At 40.4% G+C, this 24564-nt stretch overlaps 1 protein-coding gene across 5 annotated transcripts in view; it reads left to right on the forward strand.

The window, feature by feature from the left end:
* The window catches only part of TBC1D22A (TBC1 domain family member 22A), a 707108-nt gene that overhangs the window by 341412 nt on the left and 341132 nt on the right, over nucleotides 1–24564 (forward strand). The window contains exon 13 of one of the 5 annotated variants that reach the window (XM_032768196.2): nucleotides 11828–12023. The exons of the other annotated variants lie outside the window; for them this stretch is intronic. Coding sequence (XP_032624087.1) covers nucleotides 11828–11953 — 126 coding nt within the window. The 3' untranslated portion in view covers nucleotides 11954–12023. Of the gene's footprint in view, nucleotides 1–11827; nucleotides 12024–24564 lie in introns of those variants that run through there. 5 annotated transcript variants of the gene reach the window in all.

The following is a 24564-nucleotide window of genomic DNA, read 5'->3' on the forward strand; positions in this document are numbered from 1 at the left end:
CCCACCGCCTACATAAGGCTTGGGAATCACCTAACTGGAATGGATATGAGCAAGCACTCGAAGAAGAAAAGACGGTTACTCACCTTTGTAACTGTTGTTCTTCGAGATGTGTTGCTCATATCCATTCCACACCCACCCTCCTTCCCCACTGTCGGAGTAGCCGGCAAGAAGGAACTGAGGAGCGGTAGGGTCGACAGGGGTATATATATCAGGCACCATAGTGGCGCCACTCCAGGGGGCGACCTGCCGGCCCACCGAGTGTTGCTAAGGTAAAAGTTTCTCTGACGAACGTGCACGCGGCGCGCGCACACCTAACTGGAATGGATATGAGCAACACATTTCGAAGAACAACAGTTGCAAAGGTGAGTAACCGTCTTTTTTTTAGGATTGCCTGTATTTGTAGAACTTAGATTGTTTAGTTCTCACAAAAATAGTAGTTTGATTTTTATGATGATACTTTTCTCTAAATACTACATATGTAATAGCTAGGAAGATGTAAAAGGCTGAAGTATACTGCCCCCTTGCAAGCCATGCCTGGGAGCCCTGCCCATTCTAATGGAGTACTTCCCCAGCTGCTTGGGTCCAAAGACCCCAGTCTCTTGCTGGCTGAACTCTGCTCTGCTAATTAATGTCACACACGCACGAACACTGTACGCTGCCCCCAGAAAACATGTACTAATCAATCAATCAGTGCTGCCTTTCCCCACAAAATGAATTGAGGCAGTTTTAATTAATGTTGGGCTGATTTACTAATCACAATTAAAACACTTAATGCTGCCTCCCCAACAGTAGATTAACTCTGAGTAGCTCCCCATGAATAGCTTTATTCATACTGCCTCCTAACGTGCTACCAGGCTACTTCAATTTATGCTGTTTCCCAAACAATATCTTAATGCTGGACACCTCTCGCTCCCAACTATATGTTAGCACTGGGCCCCATCCCCTCCACTAAATGCATTTATGCTGTTTCCTGCTCCCAGAGCCTATAGCGTTTTCCTCCTCTCCTACACACTCTCAGTAGATAAGACACATATGTAAATAGAAAATATGGGGTGAAGTATTATAGTCTTTTTTTCTTCTGCATGTCTACATTTGATCTTCAAGATAAGATAGTTTTTGTAATTTAGTTTCCATTGATATCATTGAAATCTGTGTAAATACGTAATTCAGAAAAGTTTTAAAACACATATTATTAATGAGACAGATCTGAGTGATTCACCACATATATATGCAGTTATGAACTCTTGGAGATGAATATGATTTAATCTGTCATTTTTGAAGATGATATGAGTTATATGTACAAAATGAGTTAAAAGTCATAGACAAAAACAGTTTCATTTTGGGTCTAATATTGGCATTAACTAGGATTAACTATGAGCATCTAAAACTACTATGTCCTTATGTGACAGAGTGCTAGTTGTAGCACCCTGATCACTGAAGTTGCTGGAACACAGACAAGGCTTCAGGCTTAATTGGAATCAATAAACAACTGGGGATTACAATATTGCTGGCAATTGTGCTGATGAGGTAATTGGCTTAGTAATTGGGAGGATATGTAATTGGGAGGAACAGGAAGTAAGTCTGGGAGTTCAGAGGGTGAGCAAGCTGTCGAAGGCTCCTCCTGCAGTATACCTGTGCTATCTCCTGTCATGTTGGGAAACTGAGGATTAAAGACTGGTTGTGTTTGGGACTGGAAGACCACAAAAATAGGCTAGACAGTGCTGCTCACTGCGTAGCTGAAGAAACACCCTGTGACACCTTGCCTACGCTATACGTTTTCATCGTGTTAATTAACATGTGAAAACACTAATGTTAATGAAAAAGGATTAGATATTTAGTATGGATTATGAGAATATCCACAGTTACAAGGGCAATATGCTGGTAATGTGCTGTCCATTCCACTTAACTTTTTTTCCTTGAAACTTTTGAGGAAGTGTTTGGTACTGGCTATTGTCAGAGATGTTGCCAGAGGCAACACTGGTCTAGTCTATTTTGGAAATGCCTATGTTTCTAATTTTTTTTTTTTAATCAGGGAAAGGATATTCATAATGTATTGATAAGTCTACTCAATAAAGAATGAATAACTAATATTTCTAAACTGGTCTGAAATAATCAAATGGAAAGTCTCCGTAGTACCTATGTGGAGTAAAATTGTGTAATGGTTTGGTCCCTATTTTATCACCTATCACAGTTTCTAGAATTGATTGGATTTTTTTTAACTTCTTTCTAAGAAACTATTCAGAACAGAATATTTCAGACATGCTATTAAAAACCTTGCCCGGAAACAGAAAAGGTGTTATAAACGTGCTATAGAGATGTACATTTTTAGTTTTGTTAGTAGCGAGGCTGGGGTAGTTTGAGTTAGAACGGTGGCTCTCAAACTTTTATACCGGTAACCCCTTTCACATAGCAAGACTCTGAGTGTGACACCCCCTCCTTATAAATTTAAAACACTTTTTTATATATATTTAACATCGTTATAAATGCTGGAGGTAAAGCATGGTTTGGGGTGGAGGTTGACAGCTCGTGACCCCCCATGTAATAACCTCACAACTCCCTGAGGGGTCCTGACCCCCAGTTTGAGAACCTCTGAGCTAGAAAGTCCTTTGGGACTTTTCTGAATTGAAACATCCTTAATTTAGTAATTATTTAATGGAAGGCATTGCATGTTTTCTGATATACATTTATATTTTAGTTTTATGTAGGCTTGGAAGTCACAGGGAAGTAGACTTTTAAATAAATTAACTTTTGTTCTTAAACTCAGGAAAAATGGCTTTAGTAAATGATCATATTTTTAGGTGGAGAGGAAATAAAATGGAGATGATATATGTTGAGCCAGGGACAGCAGTTGAAAAGGAGGGTAACTTTAATACCATAATATGTGTTAGATTTCAAAGCTTTTCTTGGAAAATTATTTACTTGGAACTATTACAGTTCATTGTTTATTATGATCAGTTTGATATCTACTTACAAGATATTAGGATGATTTGGAAAAATAAATGAAAGATGAAATACTAGGTTGGGATATTGTTAGATTGGTTCCACATCCTCACAATACTTAGTTAATTCAAGAGCTCAGCGGACATACTCAGCAGGAATATATCTGGCTCAAGATTGCCTTTTGCCTTTCAGTCAGCATTCTTGGCTCTCGGAATAATCAAATTAAATACATTCATTTCAGCTACCAGGACTTTACTGTCAAAAGATCCAAGCTTTGATGCAACATCTGAGTATTTTATGAGAGATATCCATACTCCTGCATTATTAATGTACAAATGAACAGATTCTGCCTGTTTGTGTGTTTCAGTCACCTTAGTGCCCTGCAAATGTTGGGGATGAAATACATTAAACTCGTTTCTTGTAGACACGATGGTAGAAATGGTGCACCAGGTCAGATAAGTTAGTATATGGAAGAAACTGTAAATACTCTGTCACTGATCCCTTTGACAGCACACACTATGTATTAGATGATCTTTCTGAGCAGGTCCGCAGGCCACTGCCCTCTTTTCGTTCATATCACTCCTACTAGATCCACTTCTACCATGACTTCTACAATAAATGAATCAGAGATATTTTTATTGCATTTATTTTAAGAGTTGTTTTTTTGTTCTACCATGCTGTGCTCTAGCCTTTGCTGACTCAGTATGTAATCTCATTGATGTTTCTATTGTCTCTCCTTCCCTTTTATTTTATTACCCTCTTTGTTGCATTACCTGTACTTTCCCATTCAGTATATTCAAAAGATTTTCCCCACAAATACCTTTACAAATCTAGATCCACTGCCTAAAATGGCACTCACTAAGAACTTGTCAGGATTTCAGTCCTGTGGGCTGAGTTTTTGTGCAGTTTAAAATACAGTAATATCTCTCAAAGGATTTAGGTTTTCAAAGCTCTATCTAAAGAGTAGTTACAACAGTTTGTGAAGGGAAATGTTACACATGAGGAACTGGAAGCACGGAGGTTAAATGATTTTGCCCAAGGTCCCATGGGAATGTCTGAGCCAAGATTAGAACTCAGGAACTCATGGCTCTCAGACCTAAGCTCAGTCCTATAGACTACACTGACTCATAAAATAATGCATTGTTTGGTGAGCCGTACGGGGTATCACTTAAAAGTACACTAGACTGATAAGTATATATTTGTTCTTCAAGGTCTGAGTTTATGGTTATATATCCACCTTATTTTAGACATCTCTCTTAGTTTTGTCACCATTGTATTGTCACTGCCAGGAGGCTTTGACCTTAAAGAATAAAAGCAGTGATTTATGCTATACTGAGTATTTTTCAATTGTAGTTTGCTATTTTTCTGATATATTACCACAATTATGAAACTAAAACTATGTTGTATTATCTGCCGCAGTAACTGAATCATACTTAGGATTTTTCCATCTCAGCGAGATATTTTACAAAATAAAGATTTTAAGTACCTGTTACCACTGAATATTGTAACAATCCGAAGTATACAATATAAACTGAGAGCACTGGTTGAATTTTTTATGGTAGCTTGATCAAAAATGAATTGGTAGAAATAATAAGGAGAATTTAATGGTAATTTCTATTGATATTTCCATTCAACTCACTACCCTTATTATTGACTAAAGCCATGAGCCTCAACCTCAAAAGATGTTTAGAGAAGAGCTGCTGAACTCTCCTTCCAATTTTTTAAATAAGTTTTGGTACAGAATTTATGCAAGGTCATTTCCAGCCCAGAATCCAGGTCTCTAACAGGTTAAATCCAAATCTAATTTACTGCACAATATTCCCTTTCAGAGTTTTATACCATTTAGAGAGAGGATAATCACTCTCTTCTCTGAGAGCTGGGAATAGAATCCAGGATGATCACCGATATTCTGCTGTAGACTAGTAAATATCTCCAAAGCCCACTGAGAAAGTTTGTGTCAAGTTCTCCTCCAGTGGCTAGTCTACAAAAGAGCTGGTAATTACTGTCACAGCTCAAACAGTAAGGGTATAAGCTAGGGGTCTGAAGGTCTAGAGTTCAGGCCCTGTTGCTGATGTATGCAGGAAATGGTGTGGTTGTAGGAGAGTTATGAAATGAAAAGACATCTTTAAAATACACGTATTTATTTTTTTTCACTGAAAAACTAATGTGCAACTTATGGCCTGAATCATCATACGCATTGTAGTGAGGCAGGGTAGCCTCCCTCCAGGCTGGAGAGCAAGGGACCACTATGGTCCATTGGTGGGTGGAGCAGAACCCAGCCCGCCCTCCTCACTGGAAGGACCAGGGCGGGACAGGAAGTATAAAGGGAGGGCTCCGCAGCTCAGTTGAGCGGGAGCCAGCAGAGGAGACAGACGCCTCTGCCCTGCTGCCACTCCCAGGAGCTAAATCTACGTTCTGCCACACTCTGCCCCTGGAAGAGACGGACCCAGATGAGGAGTTACCGGGACTACCATCAGCTGTCTACCCAGAGAAGCCCGACAACTGGTGGTTACCCAAGATACCAAACCCTACAGAGGTAGGAAGTAGCCCAGGGGCCAGCTACAGGGCTGACTGCTTCTAGGTTGGCGTGTTGCGGCTGGATCCCCGCCGACCCAGTAGCAGACCTGTCTGCCACTGCTAGGACCCTGGGCTGGGACGCGGTGGAGTAGGGCTGGCCTGCATCCCCCTGCGCTCCCAAACCCTGGGGTGGCAGACTCCTTATGCCAGGAGGCCTGTGCCCCCCTGAATACACCTGTCAACATCCTAAATTGCTTGCTGGGTGCTCAACCCATTTTGGAGCCCTTGAGACTGTGTGGGTGGTCACCCCTACCTGAAGTCCGAGACTGTATGGGTTTGCTGGCTGCCTGAACCCCAAGCTTAGGCTAAAGCCTGCCCCCTGCCCGGCCCCGCCCCGCTGTAAGGGCCAGGGCTTATTGACGATCTGTTTGCTGACTGCCTCATCCCAAAGTCCAGGCTAAAGCCTGCTCCCTTCTCTGCCCCGCCCAAAAGGCTAAGGCTACAGACTGTGTATATTTGCTGGCTGCCTCGACCCAGAGGCATAGGTGATAGCATGCTACTAGTCCAGCCCTGCCCGTGGGCAGGGACCTCAGACTGTTAATTGATGCCAGCCCCAGCTGAGTGGGCTGAGGTCTAAAAACTATGTCGGCGTGCCCCCACCCAAGAGTGGAGACAGGAGCCCAGACTATTGTGTGGTTGCTTTTGTTAGACGGACCCTGCCGGGGCAGCAGGCCCGAAGACTACCACCCCTACAAAGAGGCAGAGTGGCTTCCCTCCCCAATGGGGAGTGAGGGACCACTACACACACATTCAGTCATTCGTCATTCATTTTGCCTGTGTAACCACTGGTAGTGTGTATGCTGTGATCCTCTCTATATCTAGTCCAGTGAAGATGTGTATCTCTGACAGTTGTCGCTTGAGAGGCTGGCCCCTTAGCACATGCTGTAAAGACTAGTGCTTTCAACTCTCAAGATCATTTTTTCAGCCCCACTGTTGGCCGAGATGGTGGCCTTCATGCTTGTGGATTCCCACATTGGCATTGGACCTTAGCAGTGACAAGACACAAGAACTTCCCAAATGCCTGGGTTGTGTGATAGTCAGGTGTACTGATCTGTTGATATAAAACCAAGTGAGGTCACCATAAGGTTTTGTGTTTGAGAGCAAGTTGGAGGAAGATGGGGTACATATTTTTTTTTCAGATCTGTTGGTGTTGGAAGTGAAAACCTTGTGGAGTTTGGAGTGTGTTATCAGTAGTGTTGTAGCCAATATGAAGGTGAAAAATAAAGTACAAGTCTTCCGTCTTATTTCTATTCCTTTAACCTTTGGGAGAATGAAATGTGTACTGCTGCAACCTTAATTGGCACTAAATGTTGTTTTTGTTTGTTACTTAGCTTGTCTGAGCGAGAATAATAGACTTAAACAACTGATCTTTTGGCGTGTTTTGTATCTAATAAGGCACTTGCAAAGAGATTTTTTTCTGCTGTGGTGCAGATGAGGTGGGAATATTGTAATTAGAGGAGACTGACTGGGACTGCTGATTTAAAATGTTAGCATCTAAATAATAATTGGTACTTTGTCTTGTTTCTTAACTAAAGAGAATAAGAGAAGTGGCCCCAAGCATAGGGAAAACAGGATAGAGAAAAGTTGATTCCAGCAGAGAAAACTATACAATGGAGAAATGAAAATGTAATAGATGTTGAAGTAATAGTATTGATTTTATTTCTTAGCTACATAATAAAATTAGTGGCTTGATTCTATGTGAGTTGCTTATGAGCATATAAATATGTTGTGGAAAACTGAACTAAACATGAGAGGCAATGAAAGAAAGTAGAAATTAAAGAATACACAGTAATACTGCGTAATGGGGAATTATTTGCAATTATAGCTATTTGGGGGCGATTATTTGAGAGCTATATAGTCAAGCAAAACTTCTCTCTGATAGATTGTTGTAGGAAAAAAAAACTTTAAAAGACCCACCAGTATTTAGTGCCATTGTAATTTTTTCCTGCAGAAATAATTAATAGAAACAAATTATTTCTCTAGGAACAAAAAACACTTCCATAGAGACAAAGTATTACTACAGTGATGAAAAGAGGTTTTCATTATGTGCAATCTGCTTTTAAAACGAGAGAGAGAGAGAGAGAGAGATGATGATAAATGAACAGGAAATGTTCGGGTTATGTTCAATTATTTTAGAAGTTAGAAAAATTAGAAAGGAAACAGAAATGAGTGTAATCAATCTTAGTCACTTGAGAATTGCTGAATGTACAGCCATGGACTGAATTCTGCAAAGGTATATACATGTGCTTAATTTTACTTGCTGCAATTGGTCCCATTAAATTAACTTCACACAGCAAGTAGTTCCATTTAAGTATACAAGTCTCTGCAGAATCAAGGCCCATTTTCAGAAGAGATGAATCACCCATGCTACTAAATGTGCTAGGTACATGTTGATGTTCTCTTGATTTCAGCGGTGTCATTGAAATATGACAGCACATGCATAGGTGTGTCAGGGTTCAGTTTGGAAATGGTAAACGTCAAGTGTTTGATATTGAATTCGCAAATGTGAATCTGATTTTAACAAAACAGTTTTTTATTTCCTACATTTTCAGAAAATCTGTTTAGCATGTGGTCTTCCGTTTTAGGCTTGCTCTAAGACACACAAAACATATGGGCAATAGTCATTGCATTCATTTAAAATGCACACTTGATACAAACCACTCAAAGGTATTTATTAAGGTCTTTATAAGGTCTGAAATATTGAACTTTTTTTTGAGACTTGAATCCTTATTCTAATTATTTTTCAGTTTTTACAATAAAGTAAACATGGTGTTTACTGTACATTCTACAGGTAAAGTTGTACACTTGAGTCAACTGTTTTTAAAATGTGTTGTCTGGCTATGCTGAAAGAATGACAGGAGACATTAGATATGGGTTTAATCAGGCCACAACTTTATTATTAGACTTCAGGGACTAACCCTGTGTATAAAATGTGTGCAGTGCAGGTGCAAAATTTATGTCCCCCCAGCAGATTCACTGCCAGGACTTTACCAATTCCAGCCAATTTGGGGGTGGGGAGGCCTTCCACAGCTCTCCCCTTCCCCGCCCCTTTTCATCCAGGTCCCTCCAGCAATCTGCTTTCCGGGACCTTACCGACCACCCCCCTCATAGGAGGAGTTAAGGTGGACTATAATGATGGCAGGTGGCTCCCTGTTGTACCAATCATAGGAGTCCCCAACTGTCCCCCACTTGCTCAGTTACCAAGCACCTCTCCTTAATTCATTTTCCAAGCCATTTTTCTGTTTCTTTGTGCTTTAATTTATGGAGTACCTGCACTGAACATCCGCTATACACTTAAATAAAGAGTTGTGACATATGGCCTATCACCCATCATGCTATGCATGAACAGAGCCTACCTGAACCCCACTGCACCTGGCCAATATGGTGGTAAAGGAAAAATTCCTTCCCAGCCCCCTGAGCGGGGCTGCTAGCCTAATGCCCACAGCAGATATACCTAAACACCAGGCATATTTGTGGCCTTATTAGGGAAGGAGGTGGGGTGCTGCCCAGCCTGATCTGAGTAATATGGGGAGGGGCCAGGCCCAGGCTGACTGTTTTAAACCCCTCATTCCGAGGTGGTGAGTCATCCACTGTGCTGACTGCTCTTCCAGCAGTTTTACGTCTCCCTTCCTCCCCCAAGCCAGAAAGCATTGCCTTCTTCTCCCGGCCGGCCAGCCAGCCAAACTCCTCCCTGCTTAAAGTTCAGGCCGGCAATTGTCCTCTACTTTTTCTTCGCAAGGCAAAAAAGAAAAAAAAACTATTTGAGGAATAAGGAATCAAAAACTGACAGTCTGAACTTTAAGGTGAACATTTCTACAAATCGATTTGGCTTGACAAATTCAAGATTTTATTCCTTGCACTCACGTTAAATAAAGTTGTGCAACACTGAACAAATGCTTTCAATAATAAGACTATATCCGATAGTTTGAGGCTATATTATCTTATTCCTACAATTGGTAATTTTGTGCAGATAAAATATCCTGGGCATTATAGTGACTATAAGAAAGTAAATGAAACTCATTTGAGAAAGGACTTAGTTTCTTAACATGGAGAATGATGAAACATTTTATCCTATTAGTAATATGTCATTCCCACCTCCAGTGAGGAGCTCTGTTAAATGCCTTAGCAGATGGAATGATGACTGAAAAGTAAACTGCAGTAAATAGTTATTTTGACATGATATGACAGTCCCTTGCAATTTTTCTTTAATATCCATTTTAATGAGAACAACAATATCAGTTCACGTGGGGTTTTCCGTGAGCCTGACTTTGCCTTGTCCATAGTTATATAATAGATGCTATAATTTAAGCATCTTTTAAAGTTGTATTATATTTAAGGGTACCCTTTCTTAGTGTCTTTGACACGTTACACTTAAGAAAAGCAGTGTCTTACAGATGGATGTGCCATTCATTGTACCGTTCTGAAGTAGTTGGGAAACATTAGTCAAGAATCATGGAAAAATAGTCCTAATGTAAGACTTTTCCTCACTCTGTTCATTGGCTTATGTCCTGAAGCATGACAGCTCAGATCCCTTATTTTTTTTTTCTGTCCAGCATAACGGGGAATGAGCCTGGTAAGCTCTGGGACAATCAGAGGGCATAAGTTGAAAACCTAATGTGGTTACTGCTCTCAAGAAAATCAAAGGCAGTATCAAACTGCTTATTTTAAGAAGCAGCATCACAGGTAAAAGACCTCCTTTGCTTCTCTGATTTGAACAAGTAATTTATCCTCTGGGAAGTAAGTGTTGATGTTTTACCAGAATGCTCAGTGCTAATCCATTTCAGTTCCATTTGCCTTTTCTACTTACTTCGTATTCTTTCTGCCTGGCAGCTCATCTTAATGGACCGGTAGGTCTGAAATTACTAGGGGGTGTAATCATTTGCATTGTCTGCTTAACCTTAACTTCTTAACTGTTTTCTTGTTTGGGAATTTCCTAATGTGTTTTTTTTTTAATGCTCAAATGAGTCCAGGAATACCTGGGGATCAGGTACTCCAGGGAACCTTTCAAGGTATGCAGAGATGGACTTGATTGATTTCTATATATTCCCACCTTCCTATGTATGACTCCTTTTACGTGTGGCTGTCACTCATCACAAATAGTCTCCCTACAACTTTGTGATCATATCCTGGACATCCAGATCTGGGCCCTGATCACTGTGTAAAACACCTATTACAAACTTCCTTATGTGTTTGAAAACAGTTACTTTCTAAATTCCACCCCCCCAAATACAATGTACCTAAACTTAGACTGGCTTCAATCCTGTCCAGCGTAATGAAACCTCTTGAAAGTTGATAGGCCAAGTGTTTTCTGAGTTATGTTAATGATTCAAAAAAATGTTAGGAACATCTTTCAAAAATGTGACTTCACTACATGTTTTAGTCCCCATATTTCCCCAAAGCTTTGTCTGATTTGCCTCAAACTTTCCAAGAAGATTTTACACTAGGCCTAGAACTGGCATGGAAAATTTCAGTGAAGCTATTTTTGGTTTTTGCAAAGTAAGGTCAGAGTGGTGGTAACGATGAGTTTTCAAAACTGGGTTATAAAAATAAATGCCTTAACTATGAGGAGACTAAAATCTCGTTATATGCCTCTTGATACAAGCCAACATGCTACTTTCTTTCCTGCTCTTGATACCAATGGAAGACTGTAAATGACTTTAATTGATTTGCTGCCATTTAACCCGTTTAGCTTCTTTATATTTTTTTATCTAAGTGAATTAATTTGCATGCAGACACATCACATTTCATTTTTCACCTCTCAGGTCGTTAACCCAGTCTCATAGTTATCCTGGGGAAAAAAAGCCACAAAAACATAATCTTTTTATATGTTAGTGTCAAAAGAATTTTCTGTGTTTTCTTAGCAAATCTGTTCTTTATGTAGAAGAAGTTGATGGTGCAAGTATTCTGAAGTGAAAAGGTGTTTTATTTATTTTAAATGTGTTGCGCTCTCTCCTTTAAGAAAAAGCTGATAGTTCTTGCAAAATAAAAAAAATGACATCAGATGAAACTCATGAGTAGGGTATTTAATGGAAAGTGTGCTTGCTCGTAGCCATAACTACCATTTTGAACTCTCATGGGGCATTCACTCCTTTTTTTTTTTTTTTTTTCCCCATGGGCTAACACTGCTGCTGCAAGTGGGCCTTCTTCATTTGAGATGCAGAAGTTGTTGGGCCTTGGTTCATCCATGGGGATGTAACTGTAGTGTTGTATGGTAGGTCAGCATCATCCTCTGGGAAAAATATGGTCTGTGAGCCTTGGATCTAAAAATGTTACCTGCACTATACTTCACAAAGCTTTTTCTATACTTTAGGTGAGTGTCCTGATGGCAGTGGCTGTCAACATCTCACAGGGTAAGGTGGAGTGGACTAGTCAAATCTTCCTCTGCCCCTGGCTTCCTTGGGGCACTGCCCCTCCCCAAGCAGAGCCAAGAGTTTAGGGTCACATGGCCCCAATGTTTTCCTTCTGCTAATCCAAGAGTACTGGGCAGAAGAAAGGGGAAGAGAACTATGACAAGCTCAGACCCTCAGTGATGTCATCTGTCCTACAATATGAGCTATTTTGTTGAATTGGGAGGCTTTTGTGTGTGGGAGTGACTGAAAAGAGGAATAACTGAGTAGAGGCCTCGGTGGGCACTAATGTCATCTTCCCAGCCCCACACTATGGAGATGTCTGAAAATACGTTCCTTAATTGATCTTAATGCCCTCTTCTTGCACCTGATACCTGCATGGAGCCACTCCTGAACTGCAGCAAAGTGACAATCCAACTCAAGGAATGAGTTTGTGAAAGTTCTCTCATCATTTGAGGGAACTGTGAGGATAGTTTTTGTTTGTTTGTTTTCTAAACTAATAATATAGTTACAGAGGGGTGATTGGGTTATGTGAGGTAACATAAGAGTTTTAAGTAGATAGTATGTTTAAATAGACAGCAGTTTTACTTTTTAAAACCATAATTAAAAATGTTTAAATGATTCAGAAACATCAAGCTGTGCAGCATTAGCCTATATAACAATGTGAGATTATTACTTATACGTTCATCTTCCTTGGCCATTTCCCTCTTATTTTTTTGTTACACTCCGTTCTCTAGGTTTGTCTATCAGCTGTAATCTCTTCAGCACAGAGAATATATCTATGCTTAAATAGCACCTAATACAATGGAGTTCAATCCTAATTTACTATACTGTACTAGAAATAATAAAACTTAAAGCAAGCGTTAGCTGGGCCTGTTTGTGTGAAAGTTAATATTTATTATTCATCATTTTAAATCTCCACAGTCCTGTACAACTGTGTTGGACCCAGAAGTGAAAGTGCAGAGAGAGAGGCCATATCCATGATACTTGCTGCCCTACTGGAAGTAGGAATACCAGGAATCTCATAATAGAACCTTATTCTCATGTGATTTGTAGCATAGTTTTGCAGATCTAAGATATCAGGATGAGCTTTTGGGGTTCTTATCCAAATCTTTTTTAAAAAACCAAAAACCAAATACTTTATTTTTCATTAAAGTATCAAACTACTTCTAAACCTTTTGAGATCTGCTCATCAGTAATCATTAGTTGCTTCAGATTCTTCTTGCATGCATAGCATTTTTCTTCCCAGCAGGCAAAAGTGGTGCAATCTGACTTAAGACTGGCATCAGTGCAGCTGAGCATTGAAGTAGTTTCCTATAAATGGGTCTTGACCTTTATTAATGCCAAGTATTCCCATCACCATTTGACTGAATTGAAATGTGATTAATGTTTTTGAATTGCTTATAATGTGTTAGCCTATAGAGGATGGAGATTTACTTGGTCAGTGCCACCTCTGTGAATAGAGTGCAGGGGCAGGATATTTGTTTATATGCATTTTTCACTAGGTATAAAGAACTGTGTAAAATGAAAAAAGAATTGCTTATTATTGGTTAACAGCTTTTCTACATTCTACTTGCTTTAAAATTATGGAGAAACAAGTTAAACAGAATATAGCTCTTATACAGATTTTCTGTTTTTGATGGTAACACGCTGAAATAAACCTATTAATTTATCAATAATAAAAAATCTTGACCAGGTGGAAGAGAGAAAAATCAAGGGGTAAGCAACTCAAAGATTTTAGCATGAAACTTCTCCAACATGTTTGCTTCTGTGTGGGATATTTCAATGCAGAGTTTATAGTGTCACTTGCTAATGCACACCGGTCAGTGAGCAATAAATCCAACTTGATGCAGATATGTTCTCTGGTCTTCTTTAGTCCTTGATCCTTTTGTGACCCAGTCTCGCTCCCTTATTTTCTTCCAAGTATTAAACGATTGCAGTCATTGCCAATCTGATTTTGTCAGCCTTTCTTTATTCCAGTTATGCCTACTGTATTTGGGAAAGGAAAAACTCAAACTTAGAGTTAACTTTGAGTGCCTTCCTTCCTTAATCTACAGATCATGCCTGTGACTTTCTCAGATACTGCCTCAGTAGCCGTACTTTTAACTTGAGATTTCAATATGGATCAAAATATGCAACAAAAGGAATATCAACTTTAAGCTCTTTCCCACTCTTCATATCAGTTATAGTTTCTGCCACAGCATAATGAAATTCACAGAATGTAGCAAAATATTTTTTTTCTATTATTTCTGCAAATTAGCAAGAAACTAAATTGTACTAACATCTTCTGTTGGTGTGTACATTTTTGGTTGACTTTTAATACTGCCAAACAGTCTAAAATACCTACTGATAATCCCTGGCTAAATCAGGAAGTTGTGGCCTCAAGACAACATTCCAACTAACCACCAGTAAAATAGAGTAGGACAGACAGACTGTAATGGACTAGAGAAGTCTTTAGTTGGTGGGGCTACCTGGTAACCAGGGAGAAGATACTTTCAAAACACGTTATGGAGTGTAGCCTGATTTTCCATTAAGAATCAAAAAATAAGGTTGTTATATTCAGTGAAGTTACAGTTGTGATGAAGAGATGAGTCTAAATCCCTGAATGTTCCAACAGCAGAGAAGGATCTTTACTCAGAAAACTATTGAGGACACTGGAACCTAAGCATGACCCAACAGCTCAAGTATCTGGTTCAGGTGCTTTTGTCTGGATTCAGACTTCAAATTTTTAAATTTGCCTGAACAAATCTACAATACTCAAAGGTAGGACTGAACAAAAAATGTAATTTTTGTCCTATGGGAAATTCTACTGTTTTGGTATTTGTTGGTCCTAAACCAGGACAAAAAGTTGAAATATCAAAACTTCGCAGAACTAAATTTTGTTTTGGAAATGTAGTAATGTTTCATTTTGACACTTTTGATCGAAACAACTAATCTGAAACAAAATGTTTTGTTTAGATTTTCCTGAGAACTGATTTTTTTAATTCCCAAAATTGATGTTTTTCTGCAGAAATTTTTGTGGAAAACCCATTTTCCATCAAATATGATTTTGATGGAAAATTTTCAACTAGCTCTACTCAAACTTTCTAATTTCGTTCAATTATTTGTAGATGTGAACCTTATATGGGAATGCATACGTGTGTAGCTCTAACGTTTTATATGTGTATTTATGCTTAGAGGCGTAGAGTACTGATAAGACATTCAAACATATGCACGATAAATTTAAATGTCACCACTACCCCACACATATTTCAGAAGACATATGTAATAGCTTATATATAATACACACACGCGTATGTACGTGTATCCACCAATGCAGGGATCACTTCTAGCATTCCAAACTTCTGAGCAACCTCAAACTGTTGACATATTTCTTTAAATGAGCTTGTGGGACAAATGTTTCCATTCTCTTCTTCTCCACCCTCTACCTGAAGTATGGAATTTCCTCTCAAAAATACAAAGGCGCAGTCCGGCCAATATTAATTCCTGGACCAGTGGCAGGTTTAAGATCTGTATCTCACAATTCATAAGAGAAGAAACTTTGGAAAGGTTGAAATCTTAGCTTTCTAAAGGGGATAAGGCATTTCATTTCAGCTGTTAAAGGTCAAAGATATCAGACTGTGTAACTATGATATGGTTATGGTTAAATTAATTGAGTATATTTACAAGTTTCTTTATTTTATTATAATTTTTTCTCCCTCAGAGGCCAGTAACTTTGGCTAAATATTGTAAGGGAGTCTGATATTATTGCAAGCTTGTCATAAACAGATAGTTAAGGGTTAATGTCTCTTTTACCTGTAAAGGGTTAACAAACAGGGAACCAAACACCTGACCAGGGGACCAATCAGGAGACAAGATACTTTAAAATCTCGGAGGAGGGAAGCCTTTGTTTGTAGTTTTGGGTTTTTGCTTTGTGCTCTCTAGGCTCTGAGGGTGACCACAGGCCTCTACAGGCTCTCTAATCTTCTGTTTCCGGTTTGTAAGTACAAAGGTAGAAAGACAGTATAGTCTTTTTATTTGGTTTTCTTTATGTGCAAACGTGTAGTTTGCTGGAAATATTTTAAATTGTATTTTTTCTGGATAAGGCTGTTTATCCATTTTTCGTTGGTGGGCTGCATCTTTGGCTTCTTGTTCTCTTTTATGGGCTGCCTCTTTGGCTGCTTGTTCTCTTTTGTAGGCTGCCAGTTTGATTTTCTTCCCTTTCTTTCAGCGCCACCTCTCCTTTTCTCTTTTTCCATTTGTCGCCCTGGGTTCTTCTTCTTTGTTGTTTCTCTGCATCCGTTTTGCCCTGGAAGTCATGTTTCAGGTTTCTTGTGTTGGGGTGCCCTTCTGTGGGTTTTATGTGCTGAATACTGCTGGCTCTTGTTGTTCTGCCTGGGTTGCTTAGCAACAGAGTCTTTTTTTCTAATCCTTTCATCAGATAATTGAAAAAACAAAACTTTTAATTTGCATCTGTTCTGCTGGTGTAGTTGACTCACAGGCTGAGTTCTATTGTCTAACAAAGACGCTTTTGTTAAACTTTAATGGCCCTGCCTGAGACAATCTCTATGCACAGCCAGAAAGGAGCATGGAGAAAAAAAAATTCTTCTGGCTGCAGTTTAAAAAAAAAACCCCTTCTCTCTGCTTATAAGCTGCTGGCAGAGAAAGAAGAAAAATCGTAATCTTACTGGCTTTTGGATTCTAATTTATCCACACCGCTGCCAACATTGTCATGTATAATTCCCAAATCTGAACCTTAGCGTCCAAATATGGGTAGCAGCATAATCCTCTAAGCTTAATTACCAGCATAGATCCTGTAGTGCTGCCACCAATCAGGACTTAGGGTCGAGCCCCTGATAAGCTCTGGTCTCCCCCAAACCTTCCTGGGAGACCCCCAAGACCCAGATTCTCTGAGTCTCACAACAAAGAGGAATAAACCATTCCCTTCCCCCTCTGTCGTTTCTCCCACCAATTCCCTGGTGAGTGCAGCTCCCTTCCCTGGAATCTTATACAAGATAACCAAAAGATCAGTTAGATTCTAAAAAAAAAAGGAAACTATTAATTAAAGAAGGAAAAACATAAAAATTGTCTCTGTAATCAAGATGAAATATTACAGGGTCTTTTAGCTTATAAAAAAAATGGATAAACAGCCTTATCCAGAAAAAATACAATTTAAAATATTTCCAGCAAACTACACATTTGCACATAAAGAAAACCAAATAAAAAGACTATACTGTCTTTCTACCTTTGTACTTACAAACCGGAAACAGAAGATTAGAGAGCCTGTAGAGGCCTGTGGTCACCCTCAGAGCCTAGAGAGCACAAAGCAAAAACCCAAACCTCAAACAAAGGCTTCCCTCCACCGAGATTTTAAAGTATCTTGTCTCCTGATTGGTCCCTTGGTCAGGTGTTTGGTTCCCTGTTTGTTAACCCTTTACAGGTAAAAGAGACATTAACCCTTAACTATCTGTTTATGACACGTCTTGGTCAGGTGTTTGGTTCCCTGTTTGTTAACCCTTTACAGGTAAAAGAGACATTAACCCTTAACTATCTGTTTATGACAAAGCTGGTTATGGTATTTTTAATTTTGTTGAATGATTCTTGTTATAGAGATGAAGCATCAGCAATTCATTGAGTGTTTGGTATTCAGCGTTAGCTGAGTTTAGTTTTGACTGGATACATAGATACACATGTTCTCTGGATGAGTATAACTCTCAAGGTGTGTCTACAGTGCCTTGCTGTTTGGACTAAGGGGGACTAAATAGCAGTGCTGTGAAGCCAACATCTGGACCTTTAAGTTTGTGCCCACAGCATTCCCACGGAGGAGTTACAGCACGGCACTTTAGTGCGCACTGCTATTGAGACCCTTAGTCTGAACTGTGGGGCAGTATAGACATGCCCTCAGATTCCAGTACAAATATTCTTATTCACAGATTCATACGTGTGTTCCATGAATATTCTCTAGTATTAGCTTAATAATTGCTGTTTGTCTGAATATTACCCTTCTTCACTTGAATATTTGCATAAAGTGAACATAAAAGAGGAATAAATGCAATTAAAGGGAATCTATTTTAAAGTGTGAACTAATATTCATAGATTTTTTTTTCAAGTTTTTACCTGGCTCTTACGAGTTCATTAAAGAAACAAAAATATATTTTAAGAAAATACAACTTTAAAAAAGCAGAAAATAGCAAGCATTAAAATACTTAGGAAGAAGTAAAAGCTGTGAAGTATTATGGACAGAACATGGATTTGATAGCTGTGTGAAAAATAAATATAACTAAAACGCAGAGCATGTTATGGCAGTTGAAGCTGACAGCATCTCAGACTCTCACTGCTGCTGATTAGAATCTGTATCTTTAGAATACATGTCTTTGGAATATTTGTATTCACTTATGCTTTTGTGTGGTTTTGAAATTATCTGGAAGAGCTTCTGCTACAGTTCCTGGTCAAATTGTATTGATTGTTCTCTGAGAAGTTAAGAACCTCTTGCCCCAAGCTAATGGGAGTACAAAACCCCACACTGGGACAACAAAAAGAGGTTAATGTTCAGGTCTGCAGTTCAACCTTGCAACACCTGCCAGAAATAAACATGGACTTGGTGTCCGATAATTAGGAAGTAAACAGGGAATAAAAGGGAGGAAGTAGACTTCAGATGTTTGGGTGCCTTGGCAAGGGAAAGACCTTCTTTCCATTCCTAGGGGAACTAGATTTGTAAAGCTTGAGAACTGCAGCCAGCCATATACAAAGCCTTCCTGAGGAGTGGCAAACTTGCTTTTCCAGTGAGAGAGACTGCCCAGGTCTCCTTGAGCAAAGGAAAAGCCTAAGGACAAAATTGCTTGCTGTTTGTTTGTTTCTCTGAATCAGTTGATACTATTTGACCTCTGAATGTGTGGAAGATGGGAGTGACTGTGACTCCCTCAGGAAAAGGATCACTTAAGAACAAGTTAACAATTAGACAAATTAGATGTCTTCAAGTCACCAGGGCCTGATAAAATCCATCCTAGAATACGCGGTGAGCTCACTGAGGAGGTACACCTCTACCCTGATATAACGCGGTCCTCGGGAGACAAAAAATCTCACCGCGTTATAAGTGAAACCGCATTATATCAAACTTGCTTTGCCCCCCCATTCCTTGTTCCCTGCCTGCCCCCTCCAGAGACCCTCATCCCTAATCACCCCCAGGATCCCACCCTCTACCCAGCCCCGTGACTGTTCCGACCTCTATCCACCCTTCCCCACCCCCTGACAGGCGCTCACTGGCAGCGGCGGGAAGCGGAGTAGCCCAGCCCCAGTCCGCTTCATTCTGCCAGCTCCCAGCCACGGCACTCCGCTTCCCGCCATCGGTAAGTGCAGAGAGGTTGGGGAAAGCATGCCCCCGCCCACTCACCTGCGGCAGGAAGCGGAATGACTCAGTCCCAGCCTGGTCCACTTTCCTTGCCCCAGCCCCAGCCATGTCACTGGAGGGTGGCTGAGGAGAGGTCCTGCACTCACCTGTGGCGGGAAGTGGAGTGCAATGACTGGGAGCTGGCAGAGTGGAGCAGGCTGGAGTTGGGCTGCTCTGCTTGCTGCCGCCGGTGAGTGCGGTGAGGTTGGGGAAAGGATGCCCCCCTGTACTCACCTGCGGCGGGAAGCGAAGCGAAGCAGCCCTAGCCTGCTCCACTCTGCTGCTTCCCAGCCGCGGCGCTCTGCCTCCCGCCGCAGGTGAGTGCAGGGAGGTTGGGGAAAGGATGCCCCCCATACTCACCTGTGGCGGGAAGTGGAGCGCTGCGGCCGGGAACTGGCGGAGTGGAGTGGGCTGGGGCCGGGCTGCTCCACTTCCGCTGCTGCTGGTGAGTGTGGGGGGGATCCCTTCCCCTGAGCAACATGGCTGGAGCCGGGGTGAGGGAAGCAGAGTGGGCTGCTCCCAGCTCCCCGCTAATTCCCTGGGCCATTCTGGGACTGTGGGGCCCCCAAAAGTGCCCTCCCACAGCTCCTGCCCCTCAGATCCTGGGAGGGGAGCCCCAGACCCTCTGCCCCTTATCAACCCTTCAGCCCCAGCCTGGCCCGACACCCTTAACATGCTGCTCAGAGCAGCGTGTCAGAGCTTTACCATGTTGTATGCGAACCCGCGTTCTATCGGGTCGCTTTATATCGGGGTAGAGGTATATCTGAGACATTAGCGATTATCTTTGAAAAGTCATGGAAGACAGGAGGGATTCCAGAAGACTTGAAAAGGGCAAATATAGTGCCAATATATAAAAAGATAAATGATATAAAAAGATAGATAACTTCTGTACCCAGGAAGATAATGGAGCAAATAATTAAGCAATCAATTTGCAAATATCTGGAATCGCAGTAACTGGGAGCTGTGGGGGGCCCTGCCTGCTAACAGTCAACATCAGCAAAATGTCTCGTGGCCCACAATCAGATTACCCTGATGGGCTGCATGCAGCCAGCGAGCTGCAGGTTGCCCACCACTGATCTAGAAGATGATAATGTGATAAGTAATAGCATGGATTTGTCAAGAACAAATCATGTCAAACCAACCTGATAGCTTTCTTGACAGGGTAACAAGCCTTGTGGATGGCGGGGGAGCGGTAGACTTAGTATATCTTTACTTTAGAAAAGCTTTTGATACTGTCTTGCATGCCCTTCTCATAAACAAACTAGGGAAATGCACCTAGATGAAGCTACTAAAGGTGGGTGTATAACTGGTTGAAAAACCATTCCCAGAGAATAGTTATCAGTGGTTCATACTCATGCTGGAAGGGTGTAAGGAGTGGGGTCCTGCAGGGATCAGTTCTGAGTCCAGTTTTGTTCAGTATCTTCATCAATGATTTAGATAATGGCATAGACAGTACACTTATGAAGTTTGTAGACGACACCAAGCTGGGAAGGTGTGCAAGTGCTTTGGAGGATAGGATTATAATTCAAAATTATCTGGACAAACTGGAGAAATGGTCTGAAGTAAATAGGATGAAACACATTCTGGGATGTATTAGCAGGAGTGTTGTAAGCAAGACATGAGAAGTAATTCTTCCACTCTGCTCTACACTGGCTCAGAGCTATGATCCCTGCTTAACTGATTTAATTTGTGGTTTTGAATAAAGAAATACTTCTTTTTCCCTACTCTGCAGCAGAGGCATGTCCTCTTTTTGTCTCCAGCCACAGCCTATTGAGCTTTTATTGATGGAACACCCACACACTGTCATTGACACAGCTCATGAGAGTAGAGTGGAGAGATTTTACCAGTATAGAAAAACTGCAAATGCCCAGGATGTAATCCATGTTAACTGTTTACCAGCTGTACTGGTTCGAGAGATTGATTATAAAAATCCCTGTAGTTCTGATGAACAGAATGAAGCAACAAAGGCATTTTTATGGGCAGACTGCTCAGAAATCAGAATAATTCCAAAAACAGTAGGAAACCTCTAGAGAGGTGCTAATATAGCTAAATTCAGTTATAATATTTATTTTGGTATCCACCTAAAAGTATTAGATTGGGTTTTATACTAAATTGAGGGGCATATGCAGGCTGTAATTCATTGCTTAGTGCATTGGTTCTCAACCAGGGTATGCAGAGGTCTTCAAGGGGGTACATCCGCTCATCTAGATAGTTGCCTAGTTTTACAACAGGCTACATAAAAAGCACTTGTGAAGTCAGTACAAACAAAAATTTCATACAGACAATAACTTGTTTATACTGCTCTATATACTATACACTGAAATGTAAGTACAATATTTATATTCCAATCAATTTATTTTATAATTATATGGTAAAGATGAGAAAGTCAGCAATTTTTCAGTAATTGTATGCTGTCACTTTTTTGTATTTTTATTTCTGATTTTGTAAGCAAGTAGTTTTTAAGTAAGATGAAACTGGGGGTATGCAGGACAAATGAGACTCCTAAAGGGGTACACTGGTCTGGAAAGGTTGAGCCACTGGGCTAGTGTATTTGTGTGTCATTTGTGATCTACAGCTGTGGTGGATAACCCACAGTCAAATTGTTTGTGCTTGTGACATCGCAGCTTCAGCAACATTTAAGTTCTTGTATTTTTTAAAAAAGTCTAGGCCTTATAGTTACAAACAAAACATTCTGAATGCTAATGTGTGCACTTTTGTCTAGCTGAGTCTGTAGATGGACAGCTTGATCCAGTATCTGTAAGAGAAGCGTGAACAACTCCTGGCTTCTGTGTGATGATAGCTCGCAAGCCTTTGATGACAATTAAAATATCAATATTATTGGTTTTATTGCTCCTCACTTCAGCAGAAATATCCACCTAATTTGATTATCCATTGTGATTTGAAATTATGTTAGTTACCAGTAGAGAAGATCTTCTGCATTCCTGGAGCCTTAACATGTTTCGTGCCCTACAGGAGGGGTTTTGTTTGTTTTGTTTTAACAAATTTGTTGGTAGGGTTGATCAAAATATTTCCATCAAAACTGCTTTTCAATACAAAACTCTTTTGATTAAACATTTTTTTCCCTAAAAGTGTTTGTTTTCCACTGAAAATTTTGACTTTTTTCATTAAAAAAAAAATCTAATACACAAAAATAAAACACAAAAATCCTGAAAATTGGAAAATTTTGGCTGAGAATGAAATTTTCAGCTGAAAAATTATGCAGAAAACCAAAAAGTTTGGTTTGGAAATGCCACCATGGTGCCTCACAGAGTTGTAGACTTGGTGTCTCATGCCCCTTTCTCTTCTGTAGGACTGGCTCTGAATCTGAGCTACCCTCACCCAAGATGTACCACAGCAGCTCAGCAAGTTGGAGAGATCATGGTGCAACATGGGAGATGCAGTCTAGCCAGGGAATCCCACCCATTGAGAACAACAGGGGCAGGAGACACTCAAATTACAACTCCTGTAAAGCATTAAGGCAGCATTTTCTGGATTTTGACCAAAAAGTAGAAATTTTCTGCACGGGGGAGTTTAAGGCTCCGGAATGCCACTCATATTCTCAATAGTTTTACTAGATATCTTAAAAGAGGTGTGTGAATCTAGCACTGACAATATAATTATCATATTACAAAGTTGTGATTTTTTTTACACATAGATTAATATGTCTTTCGTTTCATGCCTTTTGTGCAGGTTTACTATTTCTTCTGACTCCTATCCAGTTGTTTAGAGATGTGTAAGAAACCAAACCAATGTAGAACTTTTAACAGGTTTATTTTTATGTGAAACCACAAGCCAAGGTCTTTCTATCAGCTTTTGTCTTCCTTTTGCAGAGTTCATTAATATGTAGTGTTTAATGATTCCTCAAAACCCATTCAATCTTCAGTGTTTAAAGAGAAAAGAAAACACTCGATTTTAGGTACTCTGTAAAAATGTCCATTGCTCTGTTTTACTGTAGCTAATCCTGATTTTGCTTGCTACACTGCTGCAATGAGTTGTTTGTGACCATTTCCATTTTGCACTTCTTATAACTTACTTAGAAACTTTTGCTCCCAATCTGAAATTTGACAAAGTCTCAGTCAGACAGCAATGTTTTGCATGCAGTTTTGAAATGACCTAGTATAGTTGTTTGATTGCAATGAATTTCTTAAGGTCGGAGAGTGGCAGCTTAAAAAAATGATGCAGTTAGCCTATATCAGGGATCAGCAACCTTTGGCACACAGCATGCTAGGGTAAGCACCCTGGCGGGCCGGGTTGTTTACCTGCCGCATCCACAGGTTCAGCTGATCATGGCTCCCACGGCCGCGATTCACTGCTTCAGGCCAATGGGGGCTGCGGGAAGCTGTGACCAGCACATCCCTCAGCCCATGCTGCTTTCCGCAGCCCCCATTGGCTTGGGATGGCAAACCGCGGCCAGTAGGAGCCACGATCAGCCAAACCTGCAGACACGGCAGGTAAACACACTGGCCCAGCCCACCAGGGTGCTTACCCTGGCGAGCCGCATGCCAAAGGTTGCCAATCCCTGGCCTATATTATAAAGTAAATATTGTTGAAAAGAGAAACAGTGCTATAACCAGAATTAGAATTTTGGAGTTCCTTGCGCTCAGTTCTGTGCTCTGACCTTTAGACCATGGGCTGGGAGTGTGAACCAAGATTTCATACTAAATATTCACACTATTCTGGCTTTTAATGCTTCAGTCTCTTTGGGTTATAGGGAGTGACTGTGCTGCAGGAGCAGGTCCCGAAGCACGAAGGCATCTCATTTCTGAGTTAGTCAGAATGCTTCTGAGAGCACATGCCACCAGATCGGCTACCATTGTACGCTTCATGTGGTTACTCTTCCCGTACCAGTCTTTCCCTGCTCCCACTTTCTGTATCAGTTCTGGTTCACTAGGAGCTGGAGTAGGCCTTGGAGAGTCCAGTGCTGTCACTCCTCACTAAACCTTTTATTTGTTACATCTTCCTTCTTGCATGCCTGCACTAGCCAGCCATATTCCAGCCCTAAAAGCTTAATTTCCATGGATTTGAGGGTTTAAATTTGATAATTATCAGTATTTAAATGTATATTTGTCTAAACATAGCATATTTACAGGATCACCATCTGTCCAAAATAAGAAAACATTTCTTCTGTAAACTTTTGCATTCTAGCTGATTTTATTAACTAGCATATATATGACATTGCTTGGTATTTTATTTAGATTTGTGCTGTATCTTCTAAATGTATGATAGCTACTGTTAATGTTAGTCTGAAATTTCTGACATGTACTGAAATGAGGCATTAGCTGAATAGTAAATTTACATACTACTTGTAAACAACCAGAGGCATATGTCGGGAAT

The sequence above is a fragment of the Chelonoidis abingdonii genome, chromosome 1 (assembly GCF_003597395.2).
Source record: "Chelonoidis abingdonii isolate Lonesome George chromosome 1, CheloAbing_2.0, whole genome shotgun sequence".
Lineage (NCBI taxonomy): Eukaryota > Metazoa > Chordata > Testudines > Testudinidae > Chelonoidis > Chelonoidis abingdonii.